Genomic DNA, 22,904 nt, shown 5'->3' with positions numbered 1-22,904 from the left:
TTGACCAGGAGAGTTGGACAAAGTGTCTCCTTCAGCTGTGGAGGGACTGAACAGTGTGATCGCAACTGGATATTCTGGTACCAGAAGAAAGAAACAGAAACATTCAGAGTGATTTTTGATATTAATAAAAATAATGGTAACATAGATAGAAGTTACTCTTCTCATCCTCAGAAAGATGAATTCTCTTCTGTAAATACAAATAAAGGCTGGGAGTTAGAAGTTAAGCAAGTTAAACGCGATCATTCAGCCACCTACTACTGTAACTGTTGGAAGGATGCTCCCCACAGTGAGAAATGATCCCTGCAGCCTGAACAAAAACCAACAGATGAACAGATGTCAAACAGTGTCTGTGACAGGAAGAGAGCAGTAAACCACAGCCCAGCTTCACATGTTTCACCTCCATCTCAGAGTCACAAACATACTGAGCTCAGGGACCATTTTTATTTACTGCTGTCAGAAATTCAATTCGATTTATTTCTGTTTAAACAGATTTTTCATCCTGTTTTAAGACAGAAACAAGAGGAACAGATGACATCAAACTTCCAAATGTAAACAAATGTATCCTCAGTCCCACAAAAACATTTATTCAAAGTGAAAGAAAAACAGATTGTGTCAAACTGAGTCAAAGTCCATCCCTCATTCACAGTGTTAATGTTCTCTTCATGAAAACTCTTCCAGCAGCACTTGTTGTTTAACACCTTTCAGTACATTTAACCAGACACTTGGACTGATGTCAGGTCAGGATCTTGTCCTTCTAGCAGCGGCTCATTAGGACACTGATTTTGTTGGACACATTTCCATCAGTTTCCTGTGGATGTTTATAGAGGATGAATCAGTCACGGTGCCTCATCTTTCTGTCACCTTCTTTTCTCTCTGATAGAAAAAAACTGATTTTGTATCTGAATATGTCAAATCTGGAATCACAGGACAAGATTTCTGCTCTCTGTTTGTGCTTCTGACCAATCACATTTGAGCAGCGTTGGCTGCTTAATTTCATTTCCAGCATCGCTGCTGAAGAAGAATCAGAGTCTGACTGGATCAAACACACAGATTTAACAGCAGAAAAAGTGATTCCATGTAAAACACTCTCGTTCACCAGTTTTAACTCACATAACTTCATTTCCTCAAATTGAATCTTAGTCATTTAATCACAGGAAGTTTCTGGGATTTTCTTCCAGTCCTCCTGACAGAAATGCTGGAACTGGATCAGCTTTTATGAGTCTTTGTTCAATTTTGCTTCTCTCCATAAATTTTTACTGAACTGAGATCAGATTTGTGATGGTCGCGCTACTAACTTGACTTTGCTTTCTTTAAACTGTAGTTTTTGTCTATTTGTTCACTTCCTCACTGATGACCTTAGAACACATTAGTGTTCTTCTTCATGCCACCTTGTGAAGTAAACTTATACCTTGTCCTTGTTTCAGCATCTTCAGAAGCTCCTTTGCTGTTGTTCTGGGACTGATTTGCACTTTTCAAAACAGAGTCTGTTCATTTACAGGAGACTGAACACACATTTATGATATGACGGCCATTAGCCTGTTTGTTTTGTTTGTTTGTTTATGTGCTGAGTTTATAATTCTTGTGTTTTCATTTAGTTTTGGTTCCTGTTTTGATTTTATTATTTCTTCTAGTGTTTCTGGTGTCCTCAGTGTTTCCTCCGAGGTTAGCTGCACAGAGATAATAATAATAATATAGTAATAATAAACTTTATTTATAAAGCACACTTAAAAACCAAGGGTATGCCAAGGTGCTTAACAAGTAAGATAGAGAATAGGAGGAGGATAATAGATATAGGACCAAAGCAAGTACTAAGTATGCAAGCAGGTAGCTGTCACTGATACATAGGAAAGCAACAGGTTCAGAGCAAACAAGCATTTAAATGAGCATAAAAGTGCATGATATAAAATCATAAAAGAAATATTAACTAGAGGGAAAGGCAAGATTGAATAAGTGGGTTTTTAGTCGTGATTTGAACAGTGCAATGGAATCAGATGCGCGGAGGTCGAGAGGAAGGTTATTCCACAGTCCCGGGGCAGCCAGAGCAAACGCACGGTCACCCGGGACTTCAGCCGAGATCTGGGTCGGGTCAGAAGTAGTTGAGTGGCAGAGCTAAGTGTTCTAGCAGGAGTATGTGATTTGAGAAGTTCACTAAGATAACTTGGCGCTAATTTATTAATAGTTTTGAATGTAAGGAGTAATATTTTAAATTGAATACGGTACTTTATGGGCAGCCAATGGAAGCTAGCTAGAACAGGAGTAATAGGGCAAAATTTCCTGGTACCAGTCCAGAGGCGGGCTGCTGCATTTTGGACTGTTTGCAGTCTAAGAAGAAGAGAAGAAGGAAGACCGTAGTACAAAGAGTTAGAGTAATCCAACCTGGAGGTCACAAAAGCGTGAATAAGCTTCTCCAGGTCCTCATGCAGAACATAATGCCTAGCCTTAGAGATAAGGCGCAGTTGGTGGAAGCTAGATCTCACTACAGCAGACACTTGCTTATCGAGTTTGAGCGAGCTATCCAGCAGTGCACCCAAGTTACTGACATAGTCACAGGAAGAGCTAGCAAAGAACCCAGGGCAGCACCGAGCTGGGCACGAGGGATTTTACTGTTGAACACCACAATCTCAGTCTTCTTATCATTCAAAACAAGAGAATTACTCAGGAACCGATCTTTGACCTCCTGCATGCATCTAGACAACTAAAAGGAAAAAAAGGGAAAAAACAAAAAAAACGTAGCACAAGGATGGTTTGTATTATAGTTATGAGACCCTTCAGATTTACAGAGAATAGCAGCAACAGCCTTCACTGTTTTATAAGACACTAGTTCAGATCAGACAGACGAGCCACTCACTGTTGTCAGGTTGTGTTGTGAAAGGACAGCCCGTCACATCCTCCTCTCCTGTCACTCCACAGCCTGCCTGTTCAGAGAACCTGTAATATTATCACATGAACTATTACAGTGGAGCCTGAACCCACAGTGGGTGGAGCTCTACAGCCAGATGTGAACAGATGTGATGTTTACTGAGTGGCCCTCTGGCAACAACATATGCATCTCTTACATTTGCTCACAGTTTGTACAATGAAGGATGAAAACTAGGAATGATGTGTGCTCCTCGTGATGATAATTGTTTTTAACCATAAAAGGTGATATTGTTCAAGAGTAATGGAACAGGAGCGCTGAGGCTTCAGAACTATATGAATCCTCATTTTTTTAAGATTTCTTCAGCATTAAAGTAATCCAGTGACAGCTGTCAGTGCACATGAGTGAATTTACCCTGACTAAAGAAATCACTGTGAGCCTGAATGCTGATTAAAGTCAGTGCTGTAGTTCTGACATTAGCTCTGCTGCTCTGACTGAACTGAACTGAAGGATGTTCAGACCTGCAGCTGAACATGAGGCACTGAAACGTTTATATGAGAAACAGAAAAGTCACCGATCAGTCTCTGACTAACGTTACTGTACTTTTATTATGAGTGTTAGACTGTAAGAGCGACAGGCTGGACTCTCCTTCAGCTCCTGTGCAGAACTGATTATTAAATATAAACAGCAGCATGTTTCTGCCTCCACATCTGTAAGGACAGTAGCACCAAACTTGCACTTCAATAATCCCTCATTAATCATTAACAGCAGATTAAACAGTTTGAACTGAAGATGAATCACTGAGGACTGAAAATGTTCTCACAGTGTTCTTCACTCACAGACTGTAACATCAGCTCCAGTTTCTGATGTGTTTGTTACTGACACAGCTGATGTCCACAAAATACAAGAAACACCATTAAAATAACAAAGCCCAACATTGATGCACTGGAACATATTACAGACGTTTGTGTCACAGTACGGCTGTGTGCAGGCAAAAGTAGGACCCAAACGCAAACTCACAGAGACAAAAGGTAAACTCAAAAAACACAGCTTTATTGCTGGCGTGGAGTGGGACACGAAAAACAATACAAAATAGACTAAACTGGGAAAACTAAAGCACAGGGAGCCACAGGGAAAAATCACACAGCTATGGTGGAGACTACAACACTGACAAAGAGAAACACAGGGCTTAAATACACAGAGGGATAACGAGGGAATGAGACACAGAAGGAGGGCACAGCTGGGAGAAATCAGGACTGGACGAGACAGAGACGCAAAACTAGAAACACTCACATGAGGCATGGACCTTCAGAGTAAAACAGGAAGTATCACACAGAGACGCGAACTAGACACAGTGGAGACAGCAACTAAGAAACAGAGACAAACCATAAGGCAGAGGTCTAAGAACCAAAATACACAGAGGGAAATACTCAGCTTTGAACACAAGAGACTAGACTAGAGGGAGTAACAAAAGACCAACCATGAGAACATAATGCACAATGCAGGGTGACAGAAAACAAGAAACTCAAACATGCAAAGACACACCATAAACAGAACAGAGGGGGCACAGAGAGACATGAAGGGCAGGGGAGACTTAACATGGGTTGAAACACAAGGGGGAACTAATAAGCAAATCAACATAGGAGGCCTAATGAGCTAAACATACTATAAACATCAAAATGAACTAAAACTCAAAACACTGGGTCCTAAGACCCAGGATCGTGACAGTTTGGAGCTGAAGTCAGAGTTTATATTTAATTTTTCCTTTGAAGACTTTTTTTTAGCACAGACTGTATATTTATTTATAGATTTTACTCTACTGAATTTGTTTGAAATATTCAGGTTAAAGATCAGTCTGATTTATTCTTAATGAGGTCTTGTTCACAAAGTTACATGTAATGTTAGTATATAAGACTTTGTCTTTTCCTACATGTTCTCTCTTTGTCAGTGGAAGCTGCAGCTGTTTGATTGATAAAGTTAAAGACAAGAAGTCAAAGGGATTAAACATCCATGTAACTGTGTCACTATATAGGAGCATAAATATTAACTCAGTTTGGTGTTTCAGAAAGCTGCTGATCTCAGACCTGCACAGCTTCTGTTTTAAACATGAATGTAGTCAGCTGCATAAAGCGGGCGTGAGATTTTCTCTGATACAATATAACTTTCTACAGGACTGAATATAACATCATTATGTAAAAGTCCAGAGTCTCTGTGCTTCATCTGAGGATGATGTGAAAACTTCTAACATCACACAAAGTAAAGGTCTCTATCACACTGCTCATGAAATGCAGATTTGTCCATCTTCTATTTTGGGCGTCTAGTGGAGGTCTGAAGATTTCCCTCTGAGGAAGCTGCTGGTGAAGATTGCGAGTTCTGCTTGATCCCTGCGGTGACCTTCAGTTCCTGATGTTTCTGAAATGACACATCAGGAGTCTTCCTCCGTGGGTCAACAGAAGCTGTGATAAATGAAAGGGAGGACATTTCTCAAACCTCTGGACCCAGGAAACCCAGCTTGGTCCTCATGGTCACCTTCACTTGTTGTTCCCCAGGGTGAATGTAGCTGTTGATAATGATGTGGACTTTGGACCCTGTTATTAAATGAAAAGAACAAACTACACTTCTATCAAACCTTTTGTCAGTGTGCTTTATTTCATTTAAACTTTCCATGTTAGCAGGCTGTAGAGCTGTTAGAGTTTGTATTGTTGATTGTTATTTATGCTTAGAAATATTTAACCATAGATGCTTAGAGGTGTATAATCAATTGTGTAGTGATAAGTTGTGTGATCTTTAACAGGCTACAGAGGCTTGGTGTGCATTCCACACTAGAATGCACACCTACATCCTGGGAGCACGGGAAGAGGTCGCATCGTGTTTTAATTGTTTTATGGTAGGATTAACGTAGCTACGTCTGTTCTAGTCTAAGTGCTTTTCTGTTTAGATGAACTGCTGGACTTCCTCACCGGGGGGGGGTCTAGTCTACCCTCTTCCTGACCAAGGATGTTTGACCCTTTGATCAGCAACACACACACACACACACACACACACACACACACACACACACACACACACACACACACAGACAAGGTACTCTTTGTTTGTATGTAGACGTCGTATGTTAATGAACCTATGCATATTCATGTAACCTCAATAAAAGGACAGTGTTACGGGAGGACGGACGAGAGCAACTGGGGTCAAGCGAAGGGACGGCGCTCTGTCCGGTCTCTCCCGTGCACGAGTAACATGAAGAACTTTGCCTATTTGTGTCTTGCTTAGCAGTGTAATTATATTGTCTTCAACGTTCCAGCGGATGGGTTCAAGCTACAAACCTATCATTAATTGGTCCTTCGATGCCGGAGCCCTGGAATCGCATTCACCGAGGGGAGGAGAGGCACGCTGAAAGACTGACGTCAGCCAGGAAGTTCCTGTGGATTCGCGGTCTGTCTTTTCTCCTCGATGAATGACGGTCGGCGGGATTTGGGCTGATATTACACTCTAAGCAACGCCAAGTAAGTTTAAAGAGGCCGACTCTATAACCGTGTCGTTGTGCAGTCTCCGCCACTGTGTGAGGCGTTGAGAAGTTCGCTACTTTGTGGAGCGATACCCGGGTTCCTTGCTACTTTGTGGAGCAAGAGGTTCCTCGCTACTTTGTGTGGTGAGAGGTGAGTTCTCCGCCACTTTGTGGGGCGTTGAGAGGTTCCGCGGGGTCCAGACTGTGCTGGACGATAGGCCTATTTTGTGTTGTTTTTGTTGTCATCGTTGTTGTTGTTGTGTGGGTGTGTGCGGAGCAGAACACGTGGTCTGTGACACCGACTGTTGTTGTTATCATGGGTTTCTAAGCAACCAAGAGTGAGTTGGAGGGAGACAGACGTTTGTGCTGGACTTTGCTCCTGGCAGCTGACACAAAATGTTTATTCTTTAGCTTGCCCTGATCGACAACAGCCTGTGTGCCAGACCATAGACGTAATTGAGGTGGATAGTTGTTAAAAGTAATCTACATTAAGCTTGTGGTTGCTTAAATTCAGTACGATGACATGTGAGGTGAAGTGATATAGGTAAATATTTAAACTAATGAAGTGCATAGAGGCACTTGACCTGTGTGGAAGACTGTCGTCTTATTATGAACCATTGTTGAGATGTAGACCACACCTGTGAAAACAACTAATATGCTGAACCCTATATGAAACATCTAAAAGTACATGATGGAGAAGCTGAGTTGAATATGAAAGTGTAAGACTTTGCCGCTGTGGGCAGAGCAACTACTGTGTGATGTTGCGTTGCAGTTTTTTTTTTTCTTCTGAGCTGATGAGCAGGCTACACATTATCAGATCGAGAGCTGTCTGAGAACTACTCTAAGAGAGGGAAACAGCGCTATGATAACTGTGATAACTGGAGTGTGCAGCGTTTCCATGAGCAGTTTTCCTGAATCTTGACTCTTGTGTGTGGAGTGTTCATAGCATCAGCATCATGTTTTTGTTTATTTGTTTTGTTGGGTTGAAAATAATTAAATAAACGTGTGATCATGCCTATGGATCACCATGGCACATATCTCCAGCCATATGATTTATTTATGCAGATGACAAAGTGAGTGTGAATGTGTCTGACATCACAGTGTTTTTGTGCACTGTGCAAGAGTAATTGCCTTTGATTGTGAGTGACAGCGGTGATTTTGCAGGTCACCAGCTATTGTAAATAAAAAAAAAAGAGTGAATAAGAGGGAGAATTTATATTGTAGAAAAAAAATAATCATAGGAAAAAGGTTTTGTGTTGATCAACCAAAAAAACAACTATAATTTCATTTTCTGCTTTTAAGAAAGGATTGTTCACAAAAACACAGAGCGAGAGAGAGAGAGAGATATGTGTTGATTAAGCATTGATGATAATAATGAAAATGTCTTAGTTTGTCACTTTCAGGTGAAAAGCAGACCTGAATCAATTTTCCACATGCAGCGGTCGGAAGAAAAGTTATAGTTTAACAATTGGAAACGTTCAAGCCAAGTTTCTGGCTGACTTATTTACAGCACGATGTGTCTCAAAACTCTCACTCTTCCCTGAAAAAACCTGATCAGCAGCGGCAGTATCGGAGCAGAGGCTGCAGAAGCAAAAGCAGCAGAAGAAGAAAGCAAACCCATCTTCCTGTCTGATTGAATGAATTCCACGGAAGGGCGAGCAAGATGGCGGCGTGAAGAGGAGTTTTTGTTCGAGCGCTTAGCACGAGACACTTATTTGACGTCTTTCTGGCTTTCGGGACTTTTTTGGAGATCAGCGCGCTAAGCTTGCTGGATTTGAGGCCAGGTTCTGCGGCGGCAGCATGTCGAAATGCTCAGAAAGGACTGAGTGACTCGGGCAAGCCACATGCGGCTAGCATGCTGGCTAGCGACCATAGCTACATGAAAGAAATGGACCCTTCATGATGCGCTCAACGTGCCGGCGCTGTGGTGGGAAAGGATCCATCATAAACACGCCCTGCGCCCTGTGCAGAGGTTCAGGCCAAGAAGAAGAAGACGACGACTTCCAATCCCAAGAAGGTCGGCCCCAGTGTGGGCGAGCTGATTGTGAAAGCCGTGGCCGCCCTCAAGAAGGCTCTGGCTGCCGGAGGCTACGATGTGGACAAGAACAAGGCCCGTGTCAAGACCGCCATCAAGAGTCTGGTGGCGAAGGGCACTCTGGTGCAGACCAAGGGCACCGGGGCCTCCGGATCCTTCAAGATGAACAGGGTTACTGAGACCAAAGCTAAGACGCCCGCCACGGCCAAAGCCAAGAAACCGGCAGCAGCTGCTAAGAAGTCGCCCAAGAAGGCAGCAGCAGCACTTCAGCTACTAGACAGGACAAAGCTGAAGGAGAACTGCTGGGACTGTTGAAGTGGGAGAGGACAAAAGAGTGAGAGGACAACAGAGTGAGAAGACTAGGTGAGAACACATAGGAATTATTTAATGTGGGAAATCAAAATTTGGGTTAGCAAACCTGGGGAAAAGAAAACTGACTGCTTAAGTTGGAAAATTGAGACGGAGTCTGAAACATTGCGAAAATAGAAACATATACAAAATCACACACACACAAGCAGAACATGCATTAACCCTACTAACAATTCCAAACACAAAATGACTCATGAAGACTCATAGCACATTAGTTAAGAAATGATTAAATAATAGCAGAGAAGTGTGTAGGAAAGGCAGCTTTAAGAACATGCTCTGCTGGAGATGCAGCTCCACAGACATGCATTAGACCTGCCTAATAACACAAACACATGTAATGAAAATTAGCTTGTTATCTTTCATCAGTGTTAAATTAGTGTCAATTTAGCAGACACTTGTTATTAAATACTGAATGTATCCAATGCAAAAAATTGACTCTCTGGGTTGCAGGACAACAGTTTAACCTTTGATCCTGGGTTGACCACCAACCAGTGATCAGACAATAAATTTAGTTGTTAAAATGGTAAATTGGGAGATGCTTCCTGCTTGATTAATGCAGCACAAGTGATTTACTGTATGAGGGAAATTGTCTTTTGTGATACTATTTTGAACATGCTTTTCTGTCGTCCTGTCAACTTAGTGGGTTAATAGCTGATATGCAAATTAGTTGATCGGTTTTAGATTAATGAAAGGTGACTGAATTCTAGTACGAGTGAATGAGATGTGTTGGAGTTTGTTGTGTGTTGAGTAGAGACTCTAAAACACTGAGTTTCCTGCTTTGATGTGCGAGTGAATCCTGTATTTAGATACACAACTCTGAATACGTCAGAACAGACTGTTTTATGAAGTGCATGACAGCATGTCACATGTTTTATGATGAAGGGAAAAGGAAAATTGAATAAAATAGATCTGTGACCTAAATGAGTGAAGAGCACAGACCTGGGGATTAAACTCATAGCTAATAAGGCATTAAGGTTATGTTGTTTTGTGCAGCTGATGGTTGATTTGGAGTGAATCTAGCTGATGATTTTTCTTTTGTTGTGAAGTTGAGCCTGCCGATTAGTATGATGGTATGATGAACCATGCTAATGGTATGATTTACCCTCCTGAGATGAGGAGCTTGTGTCATGACTTAACAAGGCCTTTTTATTTTGATACTTTCACAGTGCACTGAAAGTTTTGTTCGATAATCTCTGTTCTTTAAGCAGATCTGCACGTCGGGAATTAAAAGCGCTACACGTCGTCGAGAAAATTGTGCCAAGTGAGTTCTCCACGTTTAAATGGACTCTGGAGAAAGCCACTTATTTGGGACAATTATTAAATGACAGTCCCAGTCCAAAAGGATTCAGCGATGTAATCCAAACTAAAGTTCTTCTTTTTCTTTTTGAAATGACGTCATTTTGCTGAGAGTGGAAACTAAATGCGACGATAGGTTCCACTATCAGCAAAGAAAGAAAGAATGAATGCATGAATGAGTGAGTGAAAGGAAAACAAACTGACTGACTGGTAAAAGCTGACAAAAGCTGACAAGACTTTACTGATGTAACACGACTGTGTGAAGTTGACCCCCGCCTGGCAGGGGTGCAGATGAGTCTGTGTGTGCTTCCCTTTACAGAAGCAGAAAGATGACAGCAACACTCGAGATTGCGTGATGATTTAACATTTTAAATGCCATTTTCTGTGTCTGTGAATTTACTATGTGTGTGTCATTCACTAGCTTGTGTGCTCACAGAGATAACTGTGACAAAGTATGCATACGCCTGCGCAAGCGCTAACATTTGCATTTTCGTTTTTACAGCATTACGGTTCTTCATGTGTTTGATCATGTGATTTATAGGAATACTGGCTAATGTTTCTCTACTACAAGATTTCTGGGTTTATGTGTGAAGAAAACTGTAGTTACAGGCTATATGTTGATGGAGAAATTAATATAGTTTGAGACATACTGTGATGAGACCAGTGTTACTTTTTCCACAGCGAGTGTTAACTTTATGGTGTTTTATGGCACCTCTGGAATGTGGATGGCCGACGCCTGCCCACCAGGATGGTCAATGTGTATTGCTAATGTTTGTTTTTCTGAGACTGCATTTAGAAGATTCAGCTGAAGCGCACAAGTGACATGAGTAAAACAAATAAGAGATTACGGTAATTATGGAATAGTTTATTATGGGCTCATTTGCTGGCCACTTTTGAACCCATAATAATAATATATGAGTGGAGTGACTTTGCTTAAGAGAAGTCACTGATTACATTAATGTTAACAGAGTACATGGGATAATCCATGTCTGAGGTGAATTAGGGTAATAGTTGTAGTTACTGATTTGAGAAAACCTGCACATGACACTTGTCTTGCTGATGTTGAATGCTTATTACTCTTATGATACAATTGTTTACAGGTATGAAGTTTGATTTCACTTCCAGATTTTGCTTTCCAGGCTGTGATGGTGTGTATGCAGGCTCCTGGGAGAGCCAGGTGTTAAGCAAACTTAATATGCAAAACACGCTAACATTTTCATTGCAGGATTATAGGTCCAGGGTGGTGCTACTCCGGAGGAGGTGCCCTGATGTTGCCTGGGACATGATCTAGCTAATCTTTTTCTTTAAGACAGGGATACAGGTTTGGTGAGTTGACGCATGGGAATGTCCATGCGTCAAGAGGTGGAGTGCAAGGATTAACATTAAACAATGTTTACTATTATTGTTGCAGTGATTTGTGTGATTAGCCGTTTATTTACAAGTATTAAACCTATGCAAGTGGTGCATCCATGTTCAGATGAGGCTTTGATGGCCTATAAGTGAAGTTCACTGAACTAAAGAATGTGGTTTGATGATTGTTGACATGCTCTCCAAATAGAAGTTTTTCTTCTTAGCAAGGAAATACAGGTGCAGCAGTAATCTCCTGAGAAATCTTCAGAGGCCCAGTGAGAAGCGCATAGCTGACAGGACCAGGCAGTGGTTGAGGTCAAAGGTCAAGCTGGTTGGGGCCCATCATGAGATCAGACCTTGGAGCCACAGCAAGGACCATGAAACTGCCTGCAAAATAGAGGAGAGGATCGTCCACAAGATGGGAGCTGAGGCCAGGAGAGAGGCTTCAGGAGGATCAGAGATCATCTTCAGCACAGCAGACATCACACAGAGAGCTGTGCTACTGAGCTTCCAGGAGATTTTAAATAAAATGAAAGATTCAATATTGACGCTGAGGAAGACAACTAAGGTGTACGACGTGCTCTGCCTTAAACCTTCAGCAGCGTTGGAACATGAAAACTCGTGGGATGAGGGGAGCGTGCCAAGCTCCATCGACAGCGCAGAAGGAGTTCGAGGATGACGTCATGATTCTGTGAAAAGCACAGGAACCAGAAGCTATGGTGGTGATAACAGCAGTTTCCTATGAACATCACCTAACGCTGTGCCACTGTACTGTGCATACGATGACACTCTGAAGGCTGCTGGGATCATAACAGCAGTAAGATGACGGAACCCAGCACCCTTTCCACAGAGAGCTTTTTCTGCAGAGCGTGGACAATTAAGGAGTCATAAATATCCCCCTCACAAGACGAAGGTCTGAAGTCAGGTGATGGGGGCTGGTAAGAGGCCATAAAACTAGAGTGCTGAGAGGTCTGCAGCTTTGGAAATAGCTGAGACCCATGTTGACAAACAACAAAACTAACTGGTATGTTTGAATGTTTATTCTACATACATTTGGACTCTGGTCCTATGGACAACGAAACAACTAGAAGAGACATTCATGACGCCCTGCAGAACTCAAACCACTCTGCAGAGAGACATGTGATTTGCACACCCGGAGGAAGCATCACCAAGCTGAGATGTTTTTGAAAATGTTACTTTCTTAGTTTCACTATTAAATTAACAATTTCTTTGGCTGCTCGTAAGATGCAGTTTGCCATGAGATGAGCTCAATGAATGGGGTAACTGCTAATACATTTATTAAACTGTGTAACTTTTACAGTAATTTAGGGTGATTTGACATATGCTGAGTAAAAAAATGTTTGCATTGAAACTGTCAGACATGAGGTATGCATAACTGGGAACTTTCTAGCATAAAGGTCAAAAACGGGGGAATGTTAGAGTTTGTATTGTTGATTGTTATTTATGCTTAGAAATATTTAACCATAGATGCTTAGAGGTGTATAATCAATTGTGTAGTGATAAGTTGTGTGATCTTTAACAGGCTACAGAGGCTTGGTGTGCATTCCACACTAGAATGCACACCTACATCCTGGGAGCACGGGAAGAGGTCGCATCGTGTTTTAATTGTTTTATGGTAGGATTAACGTAGCTACGTCTGTTCTAGTCTAAGTGCTTTTCTGTTTAGATGAACTGCTGGACTTCCTCACCGGGGGGGGGGTCTAGTCTACCCTCTTCCTGACCAAGGATGTTTGACCCTTTGATCAGCAACACACACACACACACACACACACACACACACACACACACACACACACACACACACACAGGCAAGGTACTCTTTGTTTGTATGTAGACGTCGTATGTTAATGAACCTATGCATATTCATGTAACCTCAATAAAAGGACAGTGTTACGGGAGGACGGACGAGAGCAACTGGGGTCAAGCGAAGGGACGGCGCTCTGTCCGGTCTCTCCCGTGCACGAGTAACATGAAGAACTTTGCCTATTTGTGTCTTGCTTAGCAGTGTAATTATATTGTCTTCAACGTTCCAGCGGATGGGTTCAAGCTACAAACCTATCAAGAGCACTCTGTGTGAACTGAATCTAAAACTGTTTAAATCCATATCATTCAGATACTAACAGTAACTCTGGGTCTCTGTGGAGTCTGCTGCTGATGTCATCTCTGTCTAAAATAGGATAAGAAAAAATGAGACCTGTGGAATCATTGAAGCATAAAGACTACGGGAGTAACAGGTGTGCAGCATCGCTAGCTAGCAACAACCCTCTAATACCGTGTGGCTAATCTAGCTAATGATCGCTTACAGTTAGAATGACAGAGATGACATTTTGTATAAAAACTGCTAAAACTGTTTCACAGGTTGTTGATCCTGTCGTGTTCTTTGTGTGTTTGGCAGCCATCATGAAGCTGTACGTGTCCATCACTGCTGTCAGTGTGAGAGCAGGACTTCTGTGTATTCTGGCTATCAAACAGCTCTACAGAGCACACTGTTTGTTCTTTAAAACATTTATTTAATCACAGTTCAGTGGCCGTGATATCACCGCTGTTCTCTGTAGTTCTACTTCTAAATCACAGAATTTTACCTTAGATGTCAGGTTGTGTTTTTGTGCCAGCAAGTGGGTGTGGATCTTATTCTCTGAACTTTCTCTAAACCTTTCTTATATTTTATGTGACAGTAACTTTGTATTTTCTGTTAACAACACCAGGGGTCACATTGATGATGTTGTGTTGAGCTTCTTTGGCAGATCAAGTGTCCACATTATTCAGCTCATCAACACAGAGATTTTTAAGGAGAACATCCCACAGATGATGTTCCCACATGCTGGGATTGTTGTGTGTGACCCTGGTTGGACATCCACAGAGAAAGGTCAGTGTTATTATCTTTATCATATCACCACCAACAGCTGGTTTTTGTGATCATTAAAATCTTCTAAAGTGTTTCAGTTAAAATGAGAACATTTGCACTAATACTGAACCATTCATTAAAATCTTTTACATACAAAACATTTTTACGGAGCAGGTCGCTATGATCAGCCAGCAAGACGCTAAGCCGACCGGGAGATGAAGGCTGTCGTGAGGTGACCAAGGATCCATCCCAGAGCTGATTGGCTGCCCCACACTTTCCACAGAGGTGGAGGCCAACCCAACCTAATATCCAGAGCTGTGAATGCCCTATCCACCTCAAAAAGTATGAGCTGGTTTAGGTAGCAGCCTGCGGAGTAGAGGATGGACTCAGCCTCAAAGTCCTCCTGATAGCTGTCCTCCAGTAGCCCCTGGCTGGCGAGAGAGGGAGCTGGCTACCCAGCATATTGAGGACACTCTGCCATTGCCTGTGAGGCATCCACCTTCCCTACATTAGCCTTAGGCATGTCGGGAAGTGGTTGGCTGGTACGCTTAGATTAAATAAAGCGAGCACGAGCCTCTCTGGTATGTGCTGGCAATATGAAACAGTCCATGCAGGACTGCAGAGCTTCCCTTCTCTGCTTGGCATGTTCCCAGCAGCGAGCATGGAGAGGGCACCGAGCACGAACTCGTGAGACTGTGAGAACAGCTCCATGTCCACCAGAGAACTCCCACACACTGGGCAGGTGATCCACAGCGGATCCACTGGATACGTGAACCTGCGAGGCCACGAGCAATATTCCAGGGGAACGCTGGCTGCAGGACCCTCGGCAAGCACCGAGTGTGCGACCTGCAGCTAGTCACCGCAGGAGCTTTTCCATTGTGGATCGGGGCAACAGAAACTTGGGAGGCTGCTGACAAAGGCTCCTCATCACAAAGGTAACGAACACACCCCAGCCACACACAGTAATTCAATTCAATTTTATTCATATAGCGCCAAATCACAACAAAAGTTGCCTCAAGGCGCTTTATAGATACTGTAAAAAGTGGAGATCCAACGATCACCAGTTTCACATCTGCACAGCTGATTTATAGTTAAGCTGGTCTGTAGAGTTCACATGGAGCCGGTGTGGGTGAGGGGACTCGCCCAGCTCTAATGCCCAAAGTCCAGGTGTTGTCCCTCTGTCCACTGACAAGAAACAAAGAGCTGAGTAGCCTTGCAGGTCAAATCCTACCAGTCCCCTCAGTATGACAGCCCCCCCCTAGATCGTGGAACTTGTTAGTAACAGGGTTGATGTCAGAGGCCTGAACAGTCAGCCCCAAGGGAGAGTTATATTTAAAGGCCCGGAGTAACCTCTAAGAACTCTTTATAATAAAATGATTAATATTCTTATATTTGCCTTTACTGTTTCACAAAGGTTTAAAAAGGGTATGTCCACAATTTGGACTGTAATTACAGGATATTTTACTTTATTTGGCAGGAGTGAAGCAGAGGCAGAATTAAATGATAATAACAGTCACAGAATAATAAGCAAATCACATCAATCATACTTATCTCATTAACCTACTCTGAGCTAATGCTGATTTTAAAGGATGAGAGAGGTTGGAGGAGAGAATGAGCAGATCTTGTGCTGAATTTTGTTTCATCTCAGTGTTTTGTGCTAATGGAAACAATCCAACAGGAAAGCAGGAATCCTGAATATTCGATACTTCAGGAAAACAGCGAGACCCCAGATCTTCTCAGTGTTGGGAGAAGCTGCAATCCACCAGTAGAATGATGGGAGTCCAAAGAGATGGATGGAGCCAAATCCAATGTCTATGTCCACTGTCTGGGCAGCTGCTTGATGTCTCTGGTGTCTCTGCCAGAATTTCCAAAGGTGAATTTCTGGTATCCGATCATCTGAACTGCTCATCACACAGAACTGCTGGAAACAGAACCTGAACATCTCTGAGGCTCCAATTTATGCTCTGACAAGTGCTCACTCACCCCACCTCTCCTCCCTCTGGCAGGTCGTCACCAATCACTGTGTTTACAGAAGATCAGCAGTTATTTTACTTACTACATTTATTATTTAACATATTGATCAGGATCACACTTTGATTATAACTTTGAATAGAAATAAAGTTGATTTACTACGAGCACATGGGGAAAAAGCTCTTTTCTTACAGTGATGCCACAAATCTGGGTCTAACACATGAGGCTGGATGTTAAATCCTTTTACCCCCTCAAAGATGTGATGACAGGGGAAAGTGAAGGAGACTTCAGCCTCTCTCACTTTTCTTCCATCAGAAACTTTTTGTTTTTTTAATGAACTGAGATCAGATTTGTGATCGTCACTCTGATAACTTCATGTTGTTTCCCTTAAACCATTTTGCCAAAGTTTCTGTACAACTGTGTGTTTATAACCTCAAGTTCAGCTCTTGAAGGTCTTCAGCTGCTCATGTTGCAGATCCACTGTGAGCTGAACTTCCAATGAAGCTGTTAGAAAAATCAAAGTGATGTTTCAGATTAGTCAATGAGCTCATTAGTTAATAACTGTGTAAGATGGTGTTATGGTCCCCTGATCCTCTGCTGCCTACCCACCATCTATCTTTCCTTTTTTGTCATTGATTGATTGATTGAATCTTTATTTTGAACATGTTGAAAAAGTACAACAACATAGAATTAAAAGAGACAAATGAACCAAGCAAAACAAAAGGAAAACGAGCAACCACAACTACAAATAACTTTCATGTTCAAAAAGGAGCAGGAAGAAGCATAACGTATGTGTATATACATACGCACATATACACATTTTCAATAACCCCAGTAACACCTCAAAGGATACACAACCTACAAATATATATATATACCCATACCAACATACCCGTGCACCCGCACACACATGAAAATATTAGACAAGGACACCCTATCAAATCTCTACCTTTTCCCTGTACCCTGTAAAAACCATATCCTTAAACCGCTTTTTAAACTGCGCCATGCTCGGACATTGCTTCATATCTTTACTTAGTCTGTTCCACAGCTTCACTCCACACACAGAGATGCAAAAACTTTTTAATGTTGTACGGATACGAGGATGTTTTAAATTTAATTCCCCCCTCAAATTGTATCCCCGTTCCCTTTTAGAAAACATTTTTAGAATATTGTCAGGAAGCAGGTTATTTATTGCTTTATATATAATTTGTGCTGTGAGAAAATGAAGCAGATCTGTGAATTTTAGAATTTTTGATTTTAAGAATAGTGGATTTGTATGATCTCTGTAACCAGTTTTATGGATTATGTTGCCGGATGCAGATGAAGTTCTTCTGGACTGTGCCATGTGTTGTGTTGTGTGTCACGTCACATGTGTATTCATACCTCCAGAGTAAGTTGACCTCAGTATTTGTCCAGCTCTTCCATATTTCTGATGACCAACACTTGTTCCGGTGTTCCATTGAGTTTAATGAATACTTTGCAGTTGGTGGTCCATGTATTTTGAATTTTTCCCTGTTTCTTCAAGTAACGTGCTTTCCTGGCAATGTCCGCATTTCTTTTTATCAGATGTTCGTTCATGAAGACATCGGATCCTTTCAGTTTCTTTCCTTGTTTTAACAGTGCTGTTTTCTGTTTTCTGTTTGCAAATCTCACAATGATGGCTGGTTTGTCACTGTCATTTTTTCGGGGTAGAGGGTGGCAAGCCTCAATGTTGTTATAATCCACTTCCACACCGTAGAAAGGTAACCACTTGATGCTCCATGGAGTTGACATCTTCCTCTCCTGGCCCTCCTACATTGTCAGCGGCGACCGCCCGGGCGTATGACCGGGGTTTGATGCGAAGCCCCGTGATGATGACATCGTTTATCCGGGTGTACTGCTCCAAATCCGCCACTCTGTTCTCCAGGTACGCCAGCCGCCGATCCTTCTCGGCGTTCTGGATGCGGAGAGCCTTAACTTCCTCGACCAGGTCCAGGATGGCTTTCTGCTGCAGTTTGACAGCAGAAATCTCCTCTGTCATAAACTCCAGCGACTTCTTAATATCGTCACCTTCCTCGGCTGACAGAACTTTTTTCGGGCCCATGCTGAGAGACGTTCTTGTAGCGTTGCCGTGACGACCGGCTAGCTAGTTGATGCTAGCGTCCTTCCTCTCTCTCACCGCTACGGTTCAAAAACATCAACTTCTGAGTTTTCGAGAGGTCGCAAATGATGAGCCACCACTTCTGGACGGTTTCCCACACACGCTCTCAAAGTTTAGTATCCGCGGAGAGCTGCCGTTTTCAGGAGATATGTTAAGTTTGCCAACGTTTCTGCTCAGAGAACCTGTTGCTGACAGCTCCATTGCTGCATGGCCCACTTTCTCCTGAGATTCAGTTCACAGACAGATGTTCTGATAGTTTTCTTTACAATTTGCTGGTTGAATTCAAAATTGATTGTGTGATTAATGATGGTGAGCCAGATGGGCCAAACCATGATACTATCAGCAGCATGTTTCATTGTAGTGGTGCATCATTGCTGGGATAAATGGACTGGTGCATATGTAACATGGTAGACTAATGTGCCTGTGTTAATTCAGCTCCATATTATTGTGTGAAGTTGCACTGGGTTGGGAGTGGTTGTGTGTCACATTTTTGGTGAGCCAGTGGCTGGAATGGGGTTGGACTAGAGGCAGGTGTACTTGATTGCACTGATACACTGGTCTACTTATAGCCCACACTACAAACACTGCTGTGTCGTTTTGTCTCTCTGTGCAGGTTTGTAATGTGATGAAATCAGATATGTTTGGGATGGATGGGTTTTGCGCTATGGATTTTATACTGAAGGTGTCATTTTGTATCTCTGTGCAGGCCAGGGCCTATTATATGCCACAGCCTAAAGGCAGCAGAGTTGCCGAGGCAGGAGTGACCACTGGCTATATGCTTGCAGGGTGGTGGGTCTCCAAGGAAAACTTCTAACCCTGTTAAAAGCAACACGTGGAGTGCAACTGGACGTGTGGCATAGCTGGCTCTGGCCTTGGGACTGTGTTTTTATTTGATTCATAAATGGGACACTGGACTGTTTTATCTTTTATCTCTTGATTTTTTTTTTGTCAATAAATTATCTTTTAGAATTTTATTGACTGTCATCTTTTTGCCCACGACTGAGACAGTTGGTCAGACCTAGAATCTTTCTTTGGGTGTGTTACACTTATATAGTGATTTTCTATTTTCATGTGGACTAAAGTAGTGGACTGACCAACAGACTGACATTAACATCAGAGCCGTGCTGCTAGTGTGGCTAAAAGAAAAGAGAAGAAGAGACAGTCATGTTGATATGAACATTAGAGAAACACATCATGGAGCTGAAATATGATCCTGCTTCCTCATTTGGACTCATTCACCTCAGCTGACACGTTCAACAGCAGACAGGTTTTTGTAGCAGTCTGTCTCACTGTGGGAGGATATGACTACCTATTCTTTGGCTCTGGAACTAAACTGTCTGTAACAGGTAAGAACAAACATTTATTTTCCTTCAGTTGTTTTATTGTAGAAGCTGAAAATGTGTTTAAAGTCAGTTTGTGCTGCTTCAGGCTTTACATGTTAGTTTTTCATCATTAGTAGAGAATTCATCTGCAGCCATTGTTACATAAGAAAAGCTCAATAATCTCTGAAAACATGTTGAAATCTCACTGAACAACTAAACTTATTCTTTATTTCTGCAAATATTAGTGATGTTACAAATATTTAGGATTTGATCCTCTCAGTGATTCTGCTGGTTTTTAACACGAGATCATATTTGATGTTAAAATTAATACAGTAACAGATTTGTAAATATGAATTTTGCTAAGAAGAAAATGTAGATATGTTTTTAATAGTGAACGATATAGCATGTTGGTCCAAAGAGTCTTTTTTGGAAAAACATTATTTTATTAATTGTCATAGATACTGATCATGAAATATTAAACGTCTAAAATGTGATGAAAAATACTGGATAAAATATGAAATTGTTAGTCAGGTTTTATGAGTCAAAATGACAAATAATAATGAAAGTTCAAAAATGTTATCTGTAAATACTACTTTGAAAAATATGTGAAAGTAAATAAACAATCATTCACAAAATGTAATTTTTTAATTAAAAATAATAATAAATTAAATCAAATGGCCGAAAAAAAGGATTTAATTATCTCTCAAATTTCAGCTAAGTTGCATTTAATTTTATTTAATAATTCATTTACATATGGAAGAAAATAACAATCAAACCAAATAATAAAATTAAAGCTGATCCAATTATTGCAGTAAAAGATTTAAGAATTTTAAAGTCTCTGAAAGAAGATTGTTATTTATTGTAACAAATATAAAACATGTCTTTAAAGACTATTTAAAATTTACATAATTTCAGTGCAGAATAAAGTTAAAAAAGGTTAATGGGTTTTATGGAAGAAGATCAACTCTGTTGAAATGTGTTTGGGATTGGAAATATATTTAAAAAGTTAAAGACAAATCTCTATATATACATTTAGAGTTGTGATAAATTACATTGTGAAGTAAAGCCAAGAAAATAAAAGAGAAGAAATGCATTTTATTTCATGATGTAAAATCATGCTGAGTGTTCCTCATGTGAGCCATGATGACATGAGGTGATGACTGTGTTTGATATGAAGCTGAATCCAGTGTATGTAGTGAACTTTGTGCTGATGAGTAGTTTAGTGATCAGAGTCCATGTAGTTTCCAGGATCAGACTGAATGCAGTGCAGTGCTGGAAGCTGCTGCTGACTGTGTGAATGTGTGTCTGTGCTGCTTGTTGCTGCTGTCAAACTTCAGATGAGCAGGTAGTGAAGCCCGTGGTGAGCGTGTACCCAGCAGCATCCAGAGCCCACCTGGAGGGGAACAGCTCCCTGCTGTGTGTGGCCTCAGCCATGTTTCCTCCTCTGGTCCAGTTCTCCTGGAAAAGACAGAAGAAGAACGGCGGAGAAGCGGAGGAGCTGCCCCCTGCTGAGGGAGAGCAGCTGGAGCTCAGAGAGGCGGGACGCACCATTGCCATCAGGATGCTTGATGGGAGCCATTCTGACACATATAAATACAGCTGCTGGGTGAAGCACGAGGGGGGCACAGTGGAGGCCCGAACACAACAAGGTAATGAAGGCTTGGTGACTGTGTTCAGCAGTGATTCAGCTTCATGTGGAGATGCTGTCAAAGAGAGCAGAGCAGCAGAGGACTGACATTTCTCACTGCAGCTCCAAACATTTGACTCCTTTTCTGTTTCAGAGCTTCCAGCTCCAGCAGCCTCCTGTCCTCCAGAGAGAGAGCCAGCAGACCTGCCAGCTCTGCAGCCAGCTGACTGTAAGATCACCTGCTGCCTCTCTGCATGGACAGCTCCAATGTCCAATGAGGCAGCTGGAACAAGTTTAGGCTCTTAAAGTTGCACTAATTGATCAAATCTTCATCCAACAAGCTCTGATAAAGCCACTGTACACTAGCTGCTCAGCACCAAACAGCAGACAGACCATAATATGTCAGAGATCAGTTTGTTAGCTGCTTGTGGAGTTCTTCTGCCCCCAAGTGGACACAAACACTACATCAATTCATCCACTTGAAGAAGAAGCTGTGACTGTTTCTATTTGGACTTTTTCTCCTTGATCTGAGAGGAATAACCCGACTGTCTGTCTGTCTCTTTGTGTCTGTCTGTCCTTCAGTGTCCTTCCAGTCTCAGTGCAGGGTGAAGCTGCTCTGCCTGCTGTACACAGTGCTGATAGTGAAGAGTCTGGTGTACTGCTGTGGACTCTCTCTGCTGATGATGCTCACAAACAAGGGAGCGTCCACCAACTGCACACATGCTGACTGACTGTTTCCTGCTCGCCTTTTCTCACCATCAGATTTCCTCCAGTCAGCAGTCAGAAATGTAAATTAACTTCTGGTTGCTTCAATGTTTCATTACTGAGCATTTGACCTTTTCTCATTTAATCATCTTAAACTGTGTAACATAAATTTACAGATAAACATGTTTGATGTGTTTGTAAAAGTGTAGATTCTTTATGTGAAGATTTCTTTTGTACATCTCTGCAGAAAAACTGATGCATTCAGATCCCACCATAACAAAATAACAGTGTAGTTATTTGTCTGAAGTAAAAATAAAGATTGTGATTTTAAGAATGCATTTCTCATTTCTTCTGTGATACATAACCTGTGTGACTGCAGCATTCACAGATCATAAACTTGCTCTCCTGCAGCAGACGGGCTGTGTGGGTTTCTGCTCTGCAGCCTCCACACCGTTAGCTGTGGCTTTCACTTTAATAACACAACGACAGTTACAAGCATGAACTCTGCTTCAAGTTGTTCAGGAAGCATCTGTGTTCATGTGTGTGAGAGAAACAAAGTGTGAACTCAGAGCTGTTACACAGTTGATGTTTAGTACGATCACAAAAGACAAATACAAGATGAAGTCTGAACATTAAATCCCACAGAACTCAAGTTGAACCGTTATGATTTAAATACACTGAAAAAGGGAATAAATTAAGACAAGATTTGTAAAAACAATTTCACAAAACACCATCAGTTCAGATGGATGTTGAGCATCTTTCCATCTTTTTCTAATAATCATAAATATGTAAAATGTTTAATCAAAATGTGTCATTGATTAATCAGCTTAATTATTCAGACTAGTACAATTTATACAA

The 22,904-nt window shown here is 41.7% G+C and overlaps 1 protein-coding gene across 1 annotated transcript; it reads left to right on the top strand.

Annotated features, from left to right (window-relative positions):
- The first annotated feature begins 19,433 nt into the window (after positions 1–19,433).
- On the top strand, positions 19,434–22,340 carry LOC146552864 (immunoglobulin lambda-1 light chain-like). The gene is made up of 4 exons (XM_085254409.1): positions 19,434–19,738; positions 21,052–21,363; positions 21,496–21,570; positions 21,924–22,340. The coding sequence occupies exons 1-4, from the start codon at positions 19,600–19,602 to the stop codon at positions 22,070–22,072; spliced, it is 675 nt and encodes a 224-aa protein (XP_085110535.1). The 5' UTR covers positions 19,434–19,599; the 3' UTR covers positions 22,073–22,340.
- Positions 22,341–22,904: the final 564 nt, after the last annotated feature.

The sequence above is a fragment of the Mchenga conophoros genome, linkage group LG18 (assembly GCF_057382185.1).
Source record: "Mchenga conophoros isolate Kocher_MC1m ecotype Shallow Benthic linkage group LG18, M_conophoros_male_GT1.1, whole genome shotgun sequence".
NCBI classification, from domain to species: Eukaryota; Metazoa; Chordata; class Actinopteri; order Cichliformes; family Cichlidae; genus Mchenga; species Mchenga conophoros.
This window is presented reverse-complemented; position numbering and strand designations above follow the sequence as displayed.

What these genes read in the sequence shown, in the direction of transcription:
- LOC146552864 (XM_085254409.1), top strand. Translation starts at nt 19,600, where the DNA reads ATGATCCTGCTTCCTCATTTGGACTCATTCACCTCAGCTGACACGTTC. An exon ending in AACTAAACTGTCTGTAACAG is followed by an intron (nt 19,739 to 21,051) that starts GTAAGAACAAAC and finishes GTCAAACTTCAG; the next exon opens with ATGAGCAGGTAGTGAAGCCC. An exon ending in GGAGGCCCGAACACAACAAG is followed by an intron (nt 21,364 to 21,495) that starts GTAATGAAGGCT and finishes TTTCTGTTTCAG; the next exon opens with AGCTTCCAGCTCCAGCAGCC.